The sequence below is a fragment of the Ciconia boyciana genome, chromosome 6 (genome assembly GCF_034638445.1).
Source record: "Ciconia boyciana chromosome 6, ASM3463844v1, whole genome shotgun sequence".
NCBI lineage: Eukaryota > Metazoa > Chordata > Aves > Ciconiiformes > Ciconiidae > Ciconia > Ciconia boyciana.
The window spans coordinates 69,244,798-69,260,415 of NC_132939.1; the positions used below are offsets into that span (position 1 = coordinate 69,244,798).

At 52.4% G+C, this 15,618-nt stretch overlaps 1 protein-coding gene across 1 annotated transcript; it reads right to left on the bottom strand.

Annotated features, from left to right (window-relative positions):
• Positions 1-1,705: 1,705 nt before the first annotated feature.
• Positions 1,706-4,339, bottom strand: ARF6 (ARF GTPase 6). Its single transcript, XM_072864109.1, has 2 exons — positions 4,181-4,339; positions 1,706-4,096 (listed from the first exon to the last, which is right to left on the bottom strand). The coding sequence occupies exon 2, from the start codon at positions 3,709-3,711 to the stop codon at positions 3,184-3,186; it is 528 nt and encodes a 175-aa protein (XP_072720210.1). The 5' UTR covers positions 3,712-4,096; positions 4,181-4,339; the 3' UTR covers positions 1,706-3,183.
• Positions 4,340-15,618: the final 11,279 nt, after the last annotated feature.

Sequence of the window (15,618 nt, forward strand, 5' to 3'; positions counted from 1 at the left end):
ACACTAAAGTTTGCTGAAGATTGTTAAACTGCAAGTGGGAGTATTAAAGAAGTATCATCCTTTCCACTTATAAAAATAGTCGCTAATCTAAGTCTCAAAGGAATTACAGACAGGCTTTCAAAACTGTGAGATACAGAACAGAGACCTCTTTATGCCGGCAGAACGCTCTACTCCAGCACCATATTGCTCCTTTCTGTTTCTCTCGTAATTAAATGTAAGTAACATACCAGGAGAGCTCCGCTGTATAATTGCTTTATTTTCTGCTTATTAGTTCTTTACCAACACTACAGCCATATTGAGAACACAAAATTCCTGTTTACTTTAGTCAGGGAGATCACAGTCTACAAACTCATTCACTTATCAGACACGATTAACGCCATTCAAAACTTACTCCATAAATTCACATGAACACAAATTGATGCACTTCAACTCCAGATTAGTTTTTAAATCACAGGATTTCTTACAGATTGCCACTTTATCCTACAGGCTATGTTTACTGCCTGATAGCCACTAGTTCGTGGTGAGGTTCAGCTACAACCTATAAAGGACATGTTCAAAGTGAAACCTTTATATTTTGTTCAGTAGCAATGGCCATTTATTTTTGACGTCTCTGCCACATGTTTCAGGAACTTTTTCTCCCCCCCGCCAAAGACATTAAAAAAATTCAGAAGCATAATCAGTTTCCTTTCACCTACAAAAAACAGAATAACAAAGTTACTAAGGAAATACAAAATTGTGAAGTCAACTTAATGCAAAGTCTAGCAAAGAAGTCTGCCCCAGCGCTTGAAGAGAAAACACAGTAAATCAACTTAGACGAAAAATGAAGTTATTGAAGTTTTCATGTTGACTGAGAATAGATTTAAGAAAGTTCAAGAACCATTAATAGAGCTTCAAGTTTTCCAGTTTAGGCATTTACTTTGTGCTTGGCTATTTTATTTATGCTCCAGAAGAAAACAGTAACCATATTCTTGTATTTTTAGTCTTTATACCACCATGTTATTTGTTAAGTTACATCAACAGGAAAAAAAAACCCCAAGCTAGAAAATAGAGCAATGATATTCCAATGGCAAAAAGCCTTGAGTGGAAAAAAATCTCCCCTCCTCTTCTTTAGAGCTGAGATTTAAGAGTTATTCTGCACAAAGCTTTTGCGGCCTCTCTTTAACTTTGGAAGGCTTATAGGCAATCAATGCTCTATCTTCTGGCATCAAGAACCCACTCAGTCCCATCTGCGACCCACATCAAGATAAGACTTTTGGAACTATATTCTAAGGAACTTCTAAGTGGTCCAAAGCATTCAATTTCAGAAGTGAATTCAGCATTTTTATCTTCCCATACATCTTTGGTAAGAGCTCCATATACAATGTACTTAGCACGTAGAGTCAACACTGCAGAAATGTAGTGTAATGCCCCCAATTTCATGTAAAACTCGTATCCCTGGGAAAAAAAAACCAACACAAAAGCAAAAAAAAGCCATTTTCTTCTGGTTTTGTAGCATACATTCCTAGAATTCCCCAATCGAGTTTAACTCCTTGAGGAAATCTGAAGTTAATCCTTAAGGCTGAATAAGAACCAGCTGCTTTAACATTTTTTGCACCCAGCATTAACACTTGATTGAGGTTTTATACTAATACTTCTTCTGGGTGGGTTGTTGGTTTTTTTTTTTTGCCAGTCACATCTGCAAACTGTGATATGGCAAATGAGCTGCTTGCCCTTTAAGAACTAATTATGGAAGTTTACATTCATAGTCGTATACTCTCTCTCTCTCTCCCCTCCCCGCTCTCATTAGTAGTTACTCAATGGGCTTCAGACATCCAACATAGTTCCCTTCCTACAGGACTACAGCAACAACCGGCTACCGAGACAGATGGCGAAGACTGCAACTACTCGCAGGAGTTCAGTCGAGTCTTGGAAAACTAAACCAATAAGTGATTTCCTCAAAATGGCTGTTATTCACATGTCAGAATGACCGAGCTCAATTAAAGCTTAGCACGGAACTTGCCCCTTCGGAAGTCTACAAAATGGAAAAGAAAAAAGTAAAATTTCGTTCTCCACTACGTGCACGTCAAAGAATCAGAAATCCTTTTAAGATTTAGATGGCTTCAACTGTCTTGAGATGAAAGCGATTTGTCTCAATCGCAAGACAGGCAAGTCAGTGCTAGTTTTTTGCCTAAACATCTGTGATTGAAAATAAAACTTGTTGCAATGCTTACAGGTTATTGCTGCTTTTTCTGGAAGGAACCTATCTTGCATTGAATCGGAGACTGACACGAGTAGTAAAAACTGCAGCTAAACATCATTTCAGTTTGCAATGCGAGACAAGAACTGAACAGTATCTACCCTGGAACTATTACATCATTCATGTCTTATTTGCTATATGGTTGCTATGTGGTATGGGGAACTTATTTGCATCCCTTCCTCATGCATGATGTATGGTTCAGAACTTCACAGCTGACATTTCAAAGCAGTTCTTACATTACCTAGTTAGCATTACGCCCGATACGCACTTTGAACATGTTACAATGGTATTCTCACTATCTGCCACTGTAGGCAAGAATTCGTTTCATTATTAGTCTGAGATATGAAGACAGACTGAGAGTCACTATTTAGTTACAGATTAACAGAACTTTAAAAAAAGTCCTTAATATAAAAAGACAGACTGCAGTTTGATTTTAAGCAATAGTTTTCAGTTTACTAGATGAAGTAGATCTATCAACATATTCTGCATGAATGCAAAAAAGTAGCAATCTACAGCAAGTGATAGAAGAAAAAAAAAATATAATCAAAAAAGTAGAACCAGAAAGCATACACTGAAAATGGTACCCCTCCCCCAACCATCCCCCAAAATAATCAAACCATCTTAAGGACTATCAAGAGGAGAAAAAAAAAAAGTTACTTAGCAAGTCTACAATGTGTCTTTCCCCTGTTTGCTGGAAGTCTGCCATAGCATCTAGTGCTTGTGTTCGTGTCACATTCAGAGATTAGAGCATCCTAACGCCAAGCAAGAAGAGTTAAAACAGGAATCCAGTCAAGTGTGCAGAAGGAAAGGGTGGTAACTGGAGAAAGGTGATCATAATCCTATGGATGCTTTTGTTTTACTTTTCAGTAGAGAATCATTCTTCCGGAAAGCCATGTGGGTTATTTTTTTTTCTTTAATTCTTTGTAGACTAAATAGTTATTCTCTCATTAGGATTTATAATTGGATGTTAACCATGTCAGCCCTTCATAGAGTCCATCCCCTGTAGTAGCACAGGAGGGCTGCACGTACCAATTCCTATCCCTGATTCGGGTCAGGCCCAGTTTCTCCTGGATTTCATGGGGTTTCATGGCATCAGGCAGGTCCTGCTTGTTGGCGAAGATGAGGATGATGGCGTCCCGCATCTCCCTGTCGTTGATAATGCGGTGGAGCTCCTGGCGGGCCTCGTCGATGCGGTCGCGATCGGCGCAGTCCACCACAAAGATCAACCCTTGCGTGCCCGTGTAGTAGTGCCTCCAGAGGGGACGGATCTTGTCCTGGCCCCCGACATCCCACACGTTGAACTTGACGTTTTTGTAAGTAACCGTCTCCACGTTGAAGCCCACGGTGGGGATGGTGGTAACGGACTGGCCCAGCTTCAGTTTGTACAGGATGGTGGTTTTACCAGCCGCGTCCAGACCCAGCATCAGGATCCGCATCTCCTTGTTGCCGAAGATCTTGGACAGCACCTTGCCCATCTCGGCGGCATCCAAGGGGCCCGGCGCCTCCGGGGTGGGGGTGGGGGAGCGGAGGGCGAGCACCGACCCACCCGAGCAGCCCGCGCGGGGCGGGGGCCGAAGCGGAGCGGGGCCGGCCCGGCGGGAGGGTGTCAGGGCAAGGGCAGGCGGGGCTCAGCGCCGGCCGCGCATGGGGCGGCTACGGAAGAAGCGGGGCGGGGGGGGGTGAGGGGAGGCCTGGCGGGGCGGTGCGGCCCGGGCGCCGCGGGAAGAAGGGCCGCGCCGCGCTCCGCTCCTCTCCTCCACCGGGCCTGAGGCGGCGGCTCCGCCCGGCTCCTGCCTTGGCTCCCGCCCCGGCGCCTCAGCTCATGGATGCCGGCTCAGGGGCGGCGGCTCCGCGTCCTGCCTGCAAAGGGACGGAGAGAGCGTGAGACAGGGCGGCGCGGCGGGCGGGGAAGGAGAGGAGAGGCGAGCAGCCGCCGGCAGTTACCTCAGGGCCGCCCGCGGGCTCGGGGCCGGCTCCGCTCCGCGCCGCTCCCTCAGCCAGCACCGCCGGAAAAGGCGCCGCACGAGCCCGCCTCACTTCCCCTCCGCCGCCACCGCGCCTGCGCGCAGCGCCCCCGCCCCGCCCGCCGGGCCGCTCAACGGCGCCACCCGCCGCCGCTGCTGCCCGCGCATGCGCCGCCGGCGGCCGCGGGCAGGGCGGGGCGGGGGGCGCGGAGCGCCGCACCCCGCCCCCTTCCGCCCAGGGCAGTGCGCGCCATCCCGCTTCCCGCGCGGCCTCGGGCGGGGACTGCGCCTGCGCGGCCGGAGCCCCGCCCCTCCCGCGCGGAAAGGAGCATGCGCGGGCAGCGCGGCCTGGAGCTGTCCCTCTAGTTTGCCCGGGAGGCGCGGCGCGCGTGCGCCAGCCCAGCCCCGCCTCCTCCGCGGCACGGGAGGGGGTGCCTCTTCCGCCGCTGCTGCGCCTGCGCGGCGGGCCGGCCGCACCAGGGCGGGGCGGAGCCGGGCGCCTGCGGCCGGGACTGCGCATGCGGACAAGCGGGGGGGCGGGGCCTCGATGAGGAGAGGCGCCACGCGATCACACGTCAGCAGACGCAGGCGGAGGACGCCAGGGGCGCGTCTTAAAGCGCCAGGCACCGCCCGGGGGCGGTTGGTGGAGCCGTTGGGCCGCCGCCCGTGTGATGGCCCCGACGGCCCCGGCCCCTCAGGCGGGCGGCCCCGGCGGGCGGCGTTGGGCTTGGGGCAGGGTGGCCACCGGTGACAGCCGCCCGCTGGTGTCCGCGGGGAGGAGGCTGACAGGGCCGGGAGCTGTGGGGACGGTCTGGGCTCTGGGGCGAACGCCTCAATGCTTTGGGGTGGGGAAGCGTACGAGGTGCGGCGCAGGAGCTGGGCTGGAGCGTGGTGCTGGCCTACGGAGTCCCTGAGGTGCCCTCCAGCCGGCTGGCTCCCGTAGTGCCACAGCCGGCGTCCCCAGCCAGGCCGCGAGGCCTTGGCTCTCTGCCTGCCGATGGAAGAAGGCGGCCGGGTGCAGGGTGTCGGCCCCGGGAAGGAGCTCAAACCCTGCCCGGGGCAGGTTGCTGCACCAAGGAGGGCCCCTCTCACCCGACCTGAGTGCTGCTGCGGGCTCAGTGTTGTATGAGGCCCTGAGTGACCCTCAGGGCAGCGTGGTGATGAAGCAGAGTAGGGCAGACGGCAGGTGTCGTGCAGCAGGAGCCGGGGACCCAGGTGGGGAAGTAACTTCGAGCAGTCCTACCACCATACCTGTGACCTGCTGGGGTGGGCCCTCACCAGAGCCCTCCAAAAAGAGCCTCCTCCATGTAAAACTAAAACCCTACCTTAGGATGCTGGGGGGGGAGTTTATGCTGAGGGTGGTGAGGCGCTGGCCCAGGTTGCCCAGCGAGGTGGGAGATGCCCCATCCCTGGGAACATTCCAGGTCCGGCTGGACGGGGCTCTGAGCGACCTGATCTGGTTGAAGATGTCCCTGCTTATGGCAGGGGGGTTGGAGTAGATGACCTCTAAAGGTCCCTTCCAACCCAAACCCATTCTGTGATGCATAGTGTCATTGGGTTTATGGCTCTGTGTTGTCTTGGGTCACTCCCTATAATTCAGATCAGTGAAATTCAAGCTGTAGCCAACCACTTGGGAAACGCAGCGTTCATGTACCTGCCCACAGTCCTCGCTTGCCTTCCCTGGGAGCGGTGCCCCAGCACGCCCTGCATGACGCAGAGCAGCACCCTCTGCACATATATCGTAGACACACGTTTTGCCGGTTTCACAGGCACGACACGTTGCAGCCCCATGCTCCTGGTGACGTGCCAGTGAGGCCAGTACACGTAAGCAATACGATGCTGGTCCTCCAGGCCTGGCATGCTGCAGCAGGGGGCTGCCTGCCCAATTCCTGCTGGTAGGGCCTGTGGGGAGGAAGGTGAGGAGAAAGCAAGCTTGTGTTGGTAGTTGCTTCTGAGCTGATAGAGCGGACGTAGGAAGCGGCATGCAGAACACAAAACCAGCAAAACGTGCTGTGGTCACTTTGGGGTCAGTCTTCAGGAAGGCCAGGAGATGTGGTTACTTGGACTGCACAGCTCTTGGAGAGCACAGGCATGCTTTCACTTGGGATTGCATGTGTACGACTGACTTCACCATATCCTTCTATCCCTTCAAAAATACCAAGTTTTGAGTTGATTTTTACGGCAGACATTTTTGCAATTATGTGGCACACGCAAAGCAATCCCCCTTGGAACAGCAAAAGGGAAATTGTTTGGTGTCTTTAAAGTCTGGAAGAATGGGAGATTTCCTAGACTACAGAATTATTACAGGGATGACAATAAGAGTTTCGGGGGAAGCCTTGCTCTTTCATGCAGCGAACAAAGAGGGAGGATGCCAAGGAAAACATACCATCCGTGGCCTCTCCTAATGAGTGCGTGCAGGCTGCGCCGGGGGTACAGTCTGCTGACACCAGGGCTCACGAGTGTCCCTGCGTGTATCAGGCAGTGCCAGAGCTCGTACCCTGGTGTTTAAACCAGCAGATAATACTGCTAAGTACTGTACTGGCATGGGATTTACAGCAAGCCATGGCGATCCTGCTGGATACAGTCAGTTCAGTCTCATCTCGCTAGCACGGGAAATTTATCTAAATAGAGTTTACTGCTGAGCAGGGCTAAAATTAACATCAGGATGTGGACGCTAGTGGGTCTCTACTTGGCTCTGTTCCATGTGACCGTTTCCATGCTGGTGAACACAAGCGGCAATTTATTAAATTAGGCGGCAGTAGTACAACACCATGGATCTTGACCAAAATAGTTGGGAAAGGAGATGTCAGGAGCTTTAAGGCAGTGCCTTTGTCCCTGTGCAGGTATCGATTGCTCTACCCGCTGGCCTCAGAGCAGCATTTTGTGGTCTCAGGAAATGACTGCTTTGTTAGTGTTTTTGTTCTGACTGCGTAAAGCATTAAGGGGAGGGTGCGACCGTACATGAGGTTTTTCTGCTTTTCTTTTTAATAGCTGAGAGTTACCTTTGGTGCTTTCTCCTGGGATCCACCAGTTGAGGAACATGGATCTCAAGCATTAAGTATGTCAGCGCCCGGCAGCCAGCACAGCCAGTGAAACACCGAATGGCGTCTGGGACGCTTGTCTGTCTGGGCTGCGGGAGGGGACGGCTGTGCTGCGGTGCTGTGCCACCCGCCGGTGGGTACCACAAGGCACAAACCGCAATGAGTAACTGCGGAGTGGGGAAGTGCCTTTTCTATCATCTTCTCCCTCTGTTTTGAACCCAGACCTACTGTTCCTTGGGCCTCCTCTTGAATCATGGCTTTTTTAGGTTTGTTGGTGACTGCATTGTCCCTCATCCTTGGGGACTGTCTGCAGATGGGGCTTGGCCAGCTTTGGCTTTGCCCATTTGACCTGGCAAACAGCTGGGCTCTTCTGTTTTTCCTGAGCTCCTTCTCTCCTTTCCCTCCTGGTAAACTGGAAGTGATGGGACCTGTGAAATACTTGCGTGCATGCCAAGGCAGGGAGTTGCTTTCAGGGAGAGGGCAGCTGGTCTTGCACTGGAGCTGTTGAGGAGCCGATCTCCATGCAACGGGGCCTTCCGCTGACTAAGCGGCAGTGCCACTTCCTGAGCTGCTCCTCTCCCCGCAGGGTTCCTGCGTGCCCATGCTTGATATCGGCAAACGAGAGGGTGCTCCAATCTGTGTTACCCCTTTGCCAGCACGGGCCCGCTCCTTTCCTGGTGCATGCCCTATCCTGGGTGGGCCTGTGGCCGAGATGAGCCATGCTGCTCCAGGCTGTGCTCGGCAGCTTCTGCTCAACTGCCTTTGCCCCACGGGTCCCTGAGCCTTTAGCAGCTGCGTGTCCTGGCCTTCAGCAACTGGAACGGGGACAGGCTGGGCACCCTGATAGCTCCCCGAGCTCTCCCACTGCTGCCTGTGCTGCTGATCAGCGCTTTTCAGCTTGGACCAGCCCCGAGCTGGAGCACGGTGCTGTATTCTTCAGCTGCCACTGTGTGACCTGCCGAAGTGTCCAAAGTTGATCTTGCCATCATCCAAGTCTAAAAACCTGACAAGGAAAAGCGATATGCTGCACTACATCACACAGGAAACCTAAAAGTTAATTGAGGACGTGGGGTTGTGGCTACGTGCCGTAGAAGAGAAATGGGATCCACTCAGGCAAATGCTTCTTCACCTGCGCTGGGCTTTATTTGTGAGGATCCTCCCTGCCCTGCAGGAGAACTTTCTGTCCATATGGTCTGTGCACTAGAAGATGATTTTACATGGTTTGGCATGTGTTTTTAAAGTAATTATTACTGCTCTTTAGGATGATAACATAGCAAAAAGACATTTGAGAACTCAGCACTTTCAATAGTTAAGATCTCAAATTAGTCACTAATAAACTCTGTGCATGTCAATCCTTGTAGCTCACATTTACCAATCCCGCAGAGAATGGGTGAGAAGCTGGTGAGAGAGCACCACCTACTTTTGAAACATTTTTATGTAGAGTCATATTAGTTTCCATAAATGAACAGAAAGGATGGTAAACAGGAAGCAGAACGTAAATGGCATAACTTAGTAAAGCAAATAAAGGCTCCGTTGTCTGAGGAACCCCACTGCTGTGTCCCTGCAGAGTTACTGCGTCTTACTTTGGAAAGCCAGGAGATAACATAGCTTGTGTTACGAGCCTTTAAAATGTGAATTTGTCCCAGTGCGAGATGTTTTGAAAGACAGGTTCTTATTTTTTAAGATAGCGACTTAAGTAACTGGGATGGAAATGTGTCATCGAGGATGAAGAAGTGAGATGGTGTGAGCAGAACAGACTCTTAATCTCAGTGCTCAGCCTGCAGAAAGTTGATACAAATCTACACCCGGTAACCACCCCTCGGGGAAAGAAGTACAGGTTAGGCACTATATATACCCGATATAGCGTAGGTTCTTACGTTGCTGGTTGATTTTCAAGGTCAAATACCCAACAAAAGCATTTAGAATACCCGAACATGTTCTAGATTACCTAAAAAACGTGACCTCTTGGAAGGGGTTCAGTTTCACATACCTGCTTAAGAATTAAAAACCTTCTCGGGTCCTTGACAACACCCAGCGAGTTACTGGGTAGCCTGCAGAAGTTAAATATTTTAAAAGTAAGCACTGGCTGACAATGTGTCACTGGATGGAGTGCCTGTTATACACCGGTAGGGATTTACAGCCCTGAGAATAAAAAGCAATTATGGCTATAAAGTGATTATGGGTTAAAGCCTGGGGAAAAAGATAGCAAATATCTGTAGGACCTTTTGATAACTCCTCTGGGCCTCCTGCTGTTCCTTATCTTCTCTTTCTCTGAGGGAACTTATGGGCAGTACAGGTACCAAGGTTTGCATCTATTGTTTTTCACCGTTTTGTTAAGGCTGTGTTTGCATGTCCTGTCCTCCACCAGTGATCCCAGTGCTGTCACAGTAAAGTGGTGAACGAAAATGATACACCTTCAACTTTACGTAATAGCCATCACATCAGAATAAGCAAACCTCAAGGAAATGGATCGCTACCTCCCTTTGCTTTTATCTCTCTGAATGTAACTACCTTCCCAACCAATTTGGATTATCAGACCAAACCTATTTTAATATGGTGTAGCTCATCTTGCTTACTTTTCTCTCCTCTTTTGGCAGAGGGAGATGGGAGAAGACTCTGTTGCATTGATCCTTCAAAGACCTTTGTGGCTTTCCAAGGAAGGAAAGGGGAATATAATAATGCTTTGGGTTTATGTTAGGTATCTATGTTAGATAAATTCTTCTGTTGTGAAAACAAACGATACCCTTGATATTACAGTTGCATTCCCACTGGTAGATTTCTTATCATCGAGATGTCTGATACAATGGGCCAAGTGTCCTCTGTTGGGACGAGCTAGGTTAGAGAAGGACTTTCCGTGAGCGATTGGCTGTGGTCATTCCTGGTCATTCCAGGCAGGGAATGGCGGAGATGGTCCCCCATGGGCATCTGAGCCCTGTTTCCTGTGATTCTGCCACGTCTGTGTCTGTGCAACCGCGGCTGGGCTTGGCCGGGAAACTGAACCTGCAGTCTCCGGCGGTGTGTGCTTTACTGGCAGCGTGGCATTGAACAGATCCTTGGGCTCTTCCCATAAGGTTAACGTACCAGCATTAGGGAAGGAGTAGAGGTGGGAAGGGGGTGTTGTAGAGTATTCTGACTGCAGCAGATTTCTGTTAGCCTGTACGTGTGCTGAAATGGTGTAATGAGGACCCTGCAGAATCGCTAGAAATCCCACATTTCTCGTCAGGAGAAAGCCCTGTCCTGGTCTCGTGGAATCCCTCCAGCCTCCAGTGGGAGTGGGGAAGAGCTCTTCCAAAGTGGCCTCCCAGCAGGAAAAACAGTTTGCCCTCCAGGCTGTTTGGGTTTGTTTTGTCTCTTAAGTACATCGAAATGCCTTTGCAGTTACTACCGGCAAACAATCTGGCTTCTCCCTTCGCAGGTTATTTTCAGGACCAGACAGAGGAAATGTAGGTGGGGGATACTGCCTGACCAAATTTCCATATGCCAGAATCCTGAATCACCGCCATGACAATATCGGCCTGAAAAATCATGAAGCGTTAACAAGACTAAAAATAATTTGTGAGGCTTTTCCTTCCCTGTCTGATTTTTGCATTTTCACACCCCATGTTTCCCAGCAGCAACAAAGCGGGAGATACACCAATGACCTCCAGGACTCAGCTGGATGTGCTGGCTCACCCCATGGAGACCTGCATCCCCAGGTTTTTGGACCCCAAGCCAGGCCATTGCTGATGCCCAGATGTTCTGAGCCATCCTGGTGTCTTCCAAAGCATGGCGGTGACACGGGGATGCCCAAGAAGCTCAGCGTGGGGATGCTTTGCAGTCAGCGCTGCGGGCCAGCAGAAATCTGCTGTATTCTGCAGCCACACTCTAATACAGAGTGGGTTTTGCAGGCAGTTCCCAAGGGCTTTTTTCCTGTAAGGTGAGTTTTAGTTGTCATTCAAAGGGTCTCTGGTTCCAGACACAGTGCGAGCATTGCCTGGCCCTCGCAAGGGGTGGAGGTTTGGAGCTCAGTGGGATCCCAAAGCCGGTTCTTCGGGAGGCTGGAGCCCAGCTTACCCGTAACGCTTTGCACAAAGCCGCAGCTCCTGTGCGTGGGGGAGCTCAGCAGGAGCCTGGAGCAGCTGCTCCTGCTGAGCAAGATGCAGCAACCGGCTGTCAGATGAGCACCGCCGGGCAGAGCTCCCCTTGAGCCCAGAGCTGAGCACTGAGGCTTCCCCACCTCTGAGTGGCCTTGGTTTTTATTTCAGGTGTTGCTTTGGTGGCCAGGAGCCACACCAGGGCACACCTCTGTGCTAGCAGCCTGGCACTGCTGGCAGGACTCCTCTATATCTGCATCCTGGCTGTGCAATGTCCCTCCTCAGTCTGCCAAGCTAATTCCCATCAGATTTTCTCAGGCAAACCAGGTAGTTTCCCGCCCCTGCTGTCTTGATCCACTCCTGCTATGTTTTTTCACATGATGAAAAATTTTAGTATTGGAAGAAATAGTCCCGTTGTTACTGGTAGGAGGAGGGGATGGGAGAGGGATGCCCGGCCCTGCGTTAAGTGTTATTTCTGTGAAAGGCTTGCCTTTCTCCCGTTTGTGGATGTCAAGCCTACATCTCCTCATGCCCGTGACCCCTAAGTCATTATCCTAATGCCTTTAACCAAAACTCCAGCTGTCACTGACAGCTCTTCCTTAAGTAGGTAATAGGAGCCCAGAACAAGATGTCTCCCTCTCCCATGCAGCCCTGACACCCTTAAAGACTTCAGGCTCGTGCAGCACTGGGGAAGATCTTGTTTGTCTTTTTTGAGATGGGATTGCCATGTGTGTACTGTAGCCCTGGACTTTGCTCCACTAACTGGAGTCAGGCAGTCTGGAAGAAATGCTTAGATACCTCCTGAGTGGCTGCTGCTGGGTCTGGCCTTGGGCAGGAGGTGTGCCTGTGCCTTGAGGAGGAGGTATGTCCGTGCCTGGAACCGAGGCATGTCCGCGCTTGGGCAGGAGGTATGCCCGTGCCTTGACCTCTTGCATTTAAGAAATGCAATGCAAAATCCTTTGGTGTCTTTAGCCCTTTGGTCAGGGCTAAGCTGGCTGCAGGCTGGCTCTGTGCACAGCAGCAGCGACAGCCTTGGTGGGGAGAGCCCGGAGGGGGTCCGTGGAGGCGGAGGCAGCAGCAGGAGGCTCTGGCGGGGCTGGTGCTGCTCTCCGGCAGTGTTTGCGATCTCAGCAGCTGGTTCCACTCTCCTCCCGGCTGGCATGGAGTCAGGGATGGTTGCTGCCCTCCGAGGTGGTCTGCACGGCTTTCATGGATAGACACGACAGTCTGAGGACCCTTGCTCTACACTGCATGTGTGCACCCACCAGAGATCCCCCAGGCTAGTGCTCACCATGTCTGAAGAAATAATGTGTATCTGGAGAGGAAAAAAAAAAAAGGCCATTTGGGCAATGGCAGTCCATGGTTTGGGATCAGCTTTGGCTTGCTCTGCTAGGAAAGGGGCAGTGCAGTCCACTTCTGGATTAGACCAAAGGCTGCCTCGGCTATCTGAGCACGTTGGCTCTAAGCTTTTCTTGCAGCCCCAGGTCTCCGTGGAGCCAGAGAGAGGTGAGGGGCCTGCAGCATCCCCAGCCCCAACCAGCTGCAGAGTTACTCTCATGGGATGTCCTGGGGAGCTCTCTTGGACAGGCCTCCGAGAGAGGCCGAACACACAGTGAAGATCTCAAATACTCATGAAAGTATTTCTAGACAGCTGTCTATTGCAGCAGTGAATGGATAAAGGCAAGAAGCTCCTGCATTTTATTCCTTGCATGACATTTTTGTTGCTTTTATATACTTCTCTGGGAATCAAAACACTTCATTACATCTGCAAGTATTCACTGCAGCAAGTAGGTTGCCTCTTAGACGCTCTTCAGCAAATCCTTCTGAGCTCTCACTGAACATCCTAGAGCAGGACCATGAACTTAATTTTCTTGGCCTACAACAGCTTAACTTGGCCTTTCTAAAGCAAGGTATTGTGTTGAATCTTCACTTGAAGAGCTAAATTTTGCTTCCTGTGTTTCATGCTCTTTCTCTCCCGTGTTCCGACTGTGTTGCTGAAGCATTAATGCGTCCCGCTGCCTGAGTTCCCGGCTGCCACGGCAAGGCCGGAGGAGCTGGTCCCCGAGCACTGGAAAGCGGAGGCAGCGGGAGCTGCAGCCAGCCGGGCACGGTGGCTTGTGCCTGTAATCCAAGCGCCGGGGAGGCTGAGGCTGGCGGACGGCTTGAGCCCGGGGGTTCTGGGCTGCAGCGAGCTGTGCTGAGCGGGTGTCCGCGCTAAGGCTGGCATCGATATGGTGGTCCTCGGGGAGCCGCGGGCCACCAGGTCGCTTAAGGAGGGGTGAACCGGCCCAGGTCGGAGACGGAGCAGGTCAAAGCTCCCGTGCTGGTCAGTAGCGGGATGGCGCCTGTGAACAGTCCCTGTAGCACAGCCCGGGCGAGAGAGCGGGACCCAGCCTCTTTTGGCATCTTTTCTGTGCAGGACCCGGCGCTTGTCAGCTGTCTGTGCCGGGGAGCAATCACAAAAGGGTCAAGTGATACTGGGGAAAGGCAAAAGCATCTCCCACAGACGTTCGAACTGAAGACATTGCCCCGGCCTTGAGGCGTGTGCTGTGATTTCTTGCAGTGATGAAAGGCCACAGCGCAGAACCCAGACAGACCTTTGGGATCCCAATAGTTGAAACTACTAAAATGGGAAATGACGGGCAGCGGAGTTTCCCAATGTGTTTCTGGCTCAGAGACCCTGCACACCTGCGAGTGGGTAAGCGTCCCTCAAACACTGCCGGCTTAGGCAGCCCGCTCCAGACCGAGACGGGGCTCCAGCTCCCAGGAGCGTCTCATTAGCCTGCTCCGTTGGGTATTTACTGTCGCAGCTCATTTGTGTCCTCGGCTCTGAGCTTTACACTCTTAGGAAAACACTGGCGAATCAAGAAGCCTTTCTCTATGAGGAGTATTTCAAAGCAGGGAATGGGACATGTCTTGTCTGCTCTTCAGTAAGTGAAGCCTACTGAGCTGTCCTGGAGATAGAGCTCCCTGATGCGCCTCACTTGGCTTAAAATGAAAATAGAGCATCATGATGTGCCTCTTCTGGCTCAAAACAAGTAGTCTGGGCTTTCTCAGCTGCTTAAACCTGCTTGTGCTCAGAAATCTTTCCCGTCTATCCATGCACCCATTTTTAAACATAAAATACAAGCAGCCCAAGGACATTCTCTCAGTTCCCCGCTGCCACTGTGTAGACAGGCAGAGCCCGCACAAGATGGATGTTGAGGAATCTGCAAAGGCCTGAAAACCAGCCGGGCACAGTGGCTTGTGCCTGTAATCCAAGCGCCGGGGAGGCTGAGGCTGGTGGACGGCTTGAGCCTGGGGGTTCTGGGCTGCAGCGAGCTGTGCCGAGCGGGTGTCCATGCTAAGTTCAGCATCGATATGGTGGTCCTCGGGGAGCCGGGGACCACCAGGTCGCCTAAGGAGGAGTGAACCGGCCCAGGTCGGAGACGGAGCAGGTCAAAGCTCCTGTGCTGATCAGTAGCGGGATGGCGCCTGTGAACAGTCCCTGTAGCACAGCCCGGGCGAGAGAGCGGGACCCAGTTTCCTTTTGCGTGGGGAACGGGGCAGCGAGGGATCAGGATCTGTTCACGCTGAGGCAGGAGCAGCACTGACATACCGGGGAATCCCAACTGGGACAGAGGAGCAGCGACCACATCTCACAGGGGGGTTCTGTGGGGGAAGAGAGAGGAAGGGGTGAAAAAAGGAGATGTTTCTAAGAGGGGAGGGAGGGGGCTCAGAAACACTCGTTTAAGGAAATTCCTTCATTGAAGAGATGCCCCTGATCCTCCGCTGGCCCCCAGCTAGATCCCACCGTGAGTGACTGGCAGCAGACCCCAAATCACGTAAGAAAATCACCTAAGGAACAACGCACTGGGGTTTGTGCTGGGGAGGTGCCAGCTGCCCGGGAAGGGGCTGCCTTTCCTCGGCCACCTCAGAGCCTGCCTGCCGGCCACGATGTGACCGTGTGCTGGGGGAGGGGGGCGGCAAGAAGGGGGACGAGGAGGGGAAGAAGCGGAGGGGACCGAGCTGTGTCCGGGCGGCGTGACGTCACGGCGGTGTGACGGCAGGAGAGGCGGCAGCGCGGGGCCAACAGCGCCGGGCGCGGTGGCGCGCGCCTGTAGTCCCAGCTACTCGGGAGGCTGAGCCCGCCGGATCGCTTGAGCCCAGGAGTTCTGGGCTGCAGTGCGCTATGCCGAGCGGGCGTCCGCGCTAAGGCCGGCATCAATATGGTGAGCCCCGGGGAGCCGGGGGACACCAGGTTGACTAAGGAGGGGTGAACCGGCCCAGGTCGGAGACGGAGCAGGTCAAAGCTCCCGTGCCGG

Bases quoted from the DNA above. Each gene is read 5' to 3' on its own strand.
- ARF6 (XM_072864109.1), bottom strand. From the start codon at position 3,711: ATGGGCAAGGTGCTGTCCAAGATCTTCGGCAACAAGGAGATGCGGATC.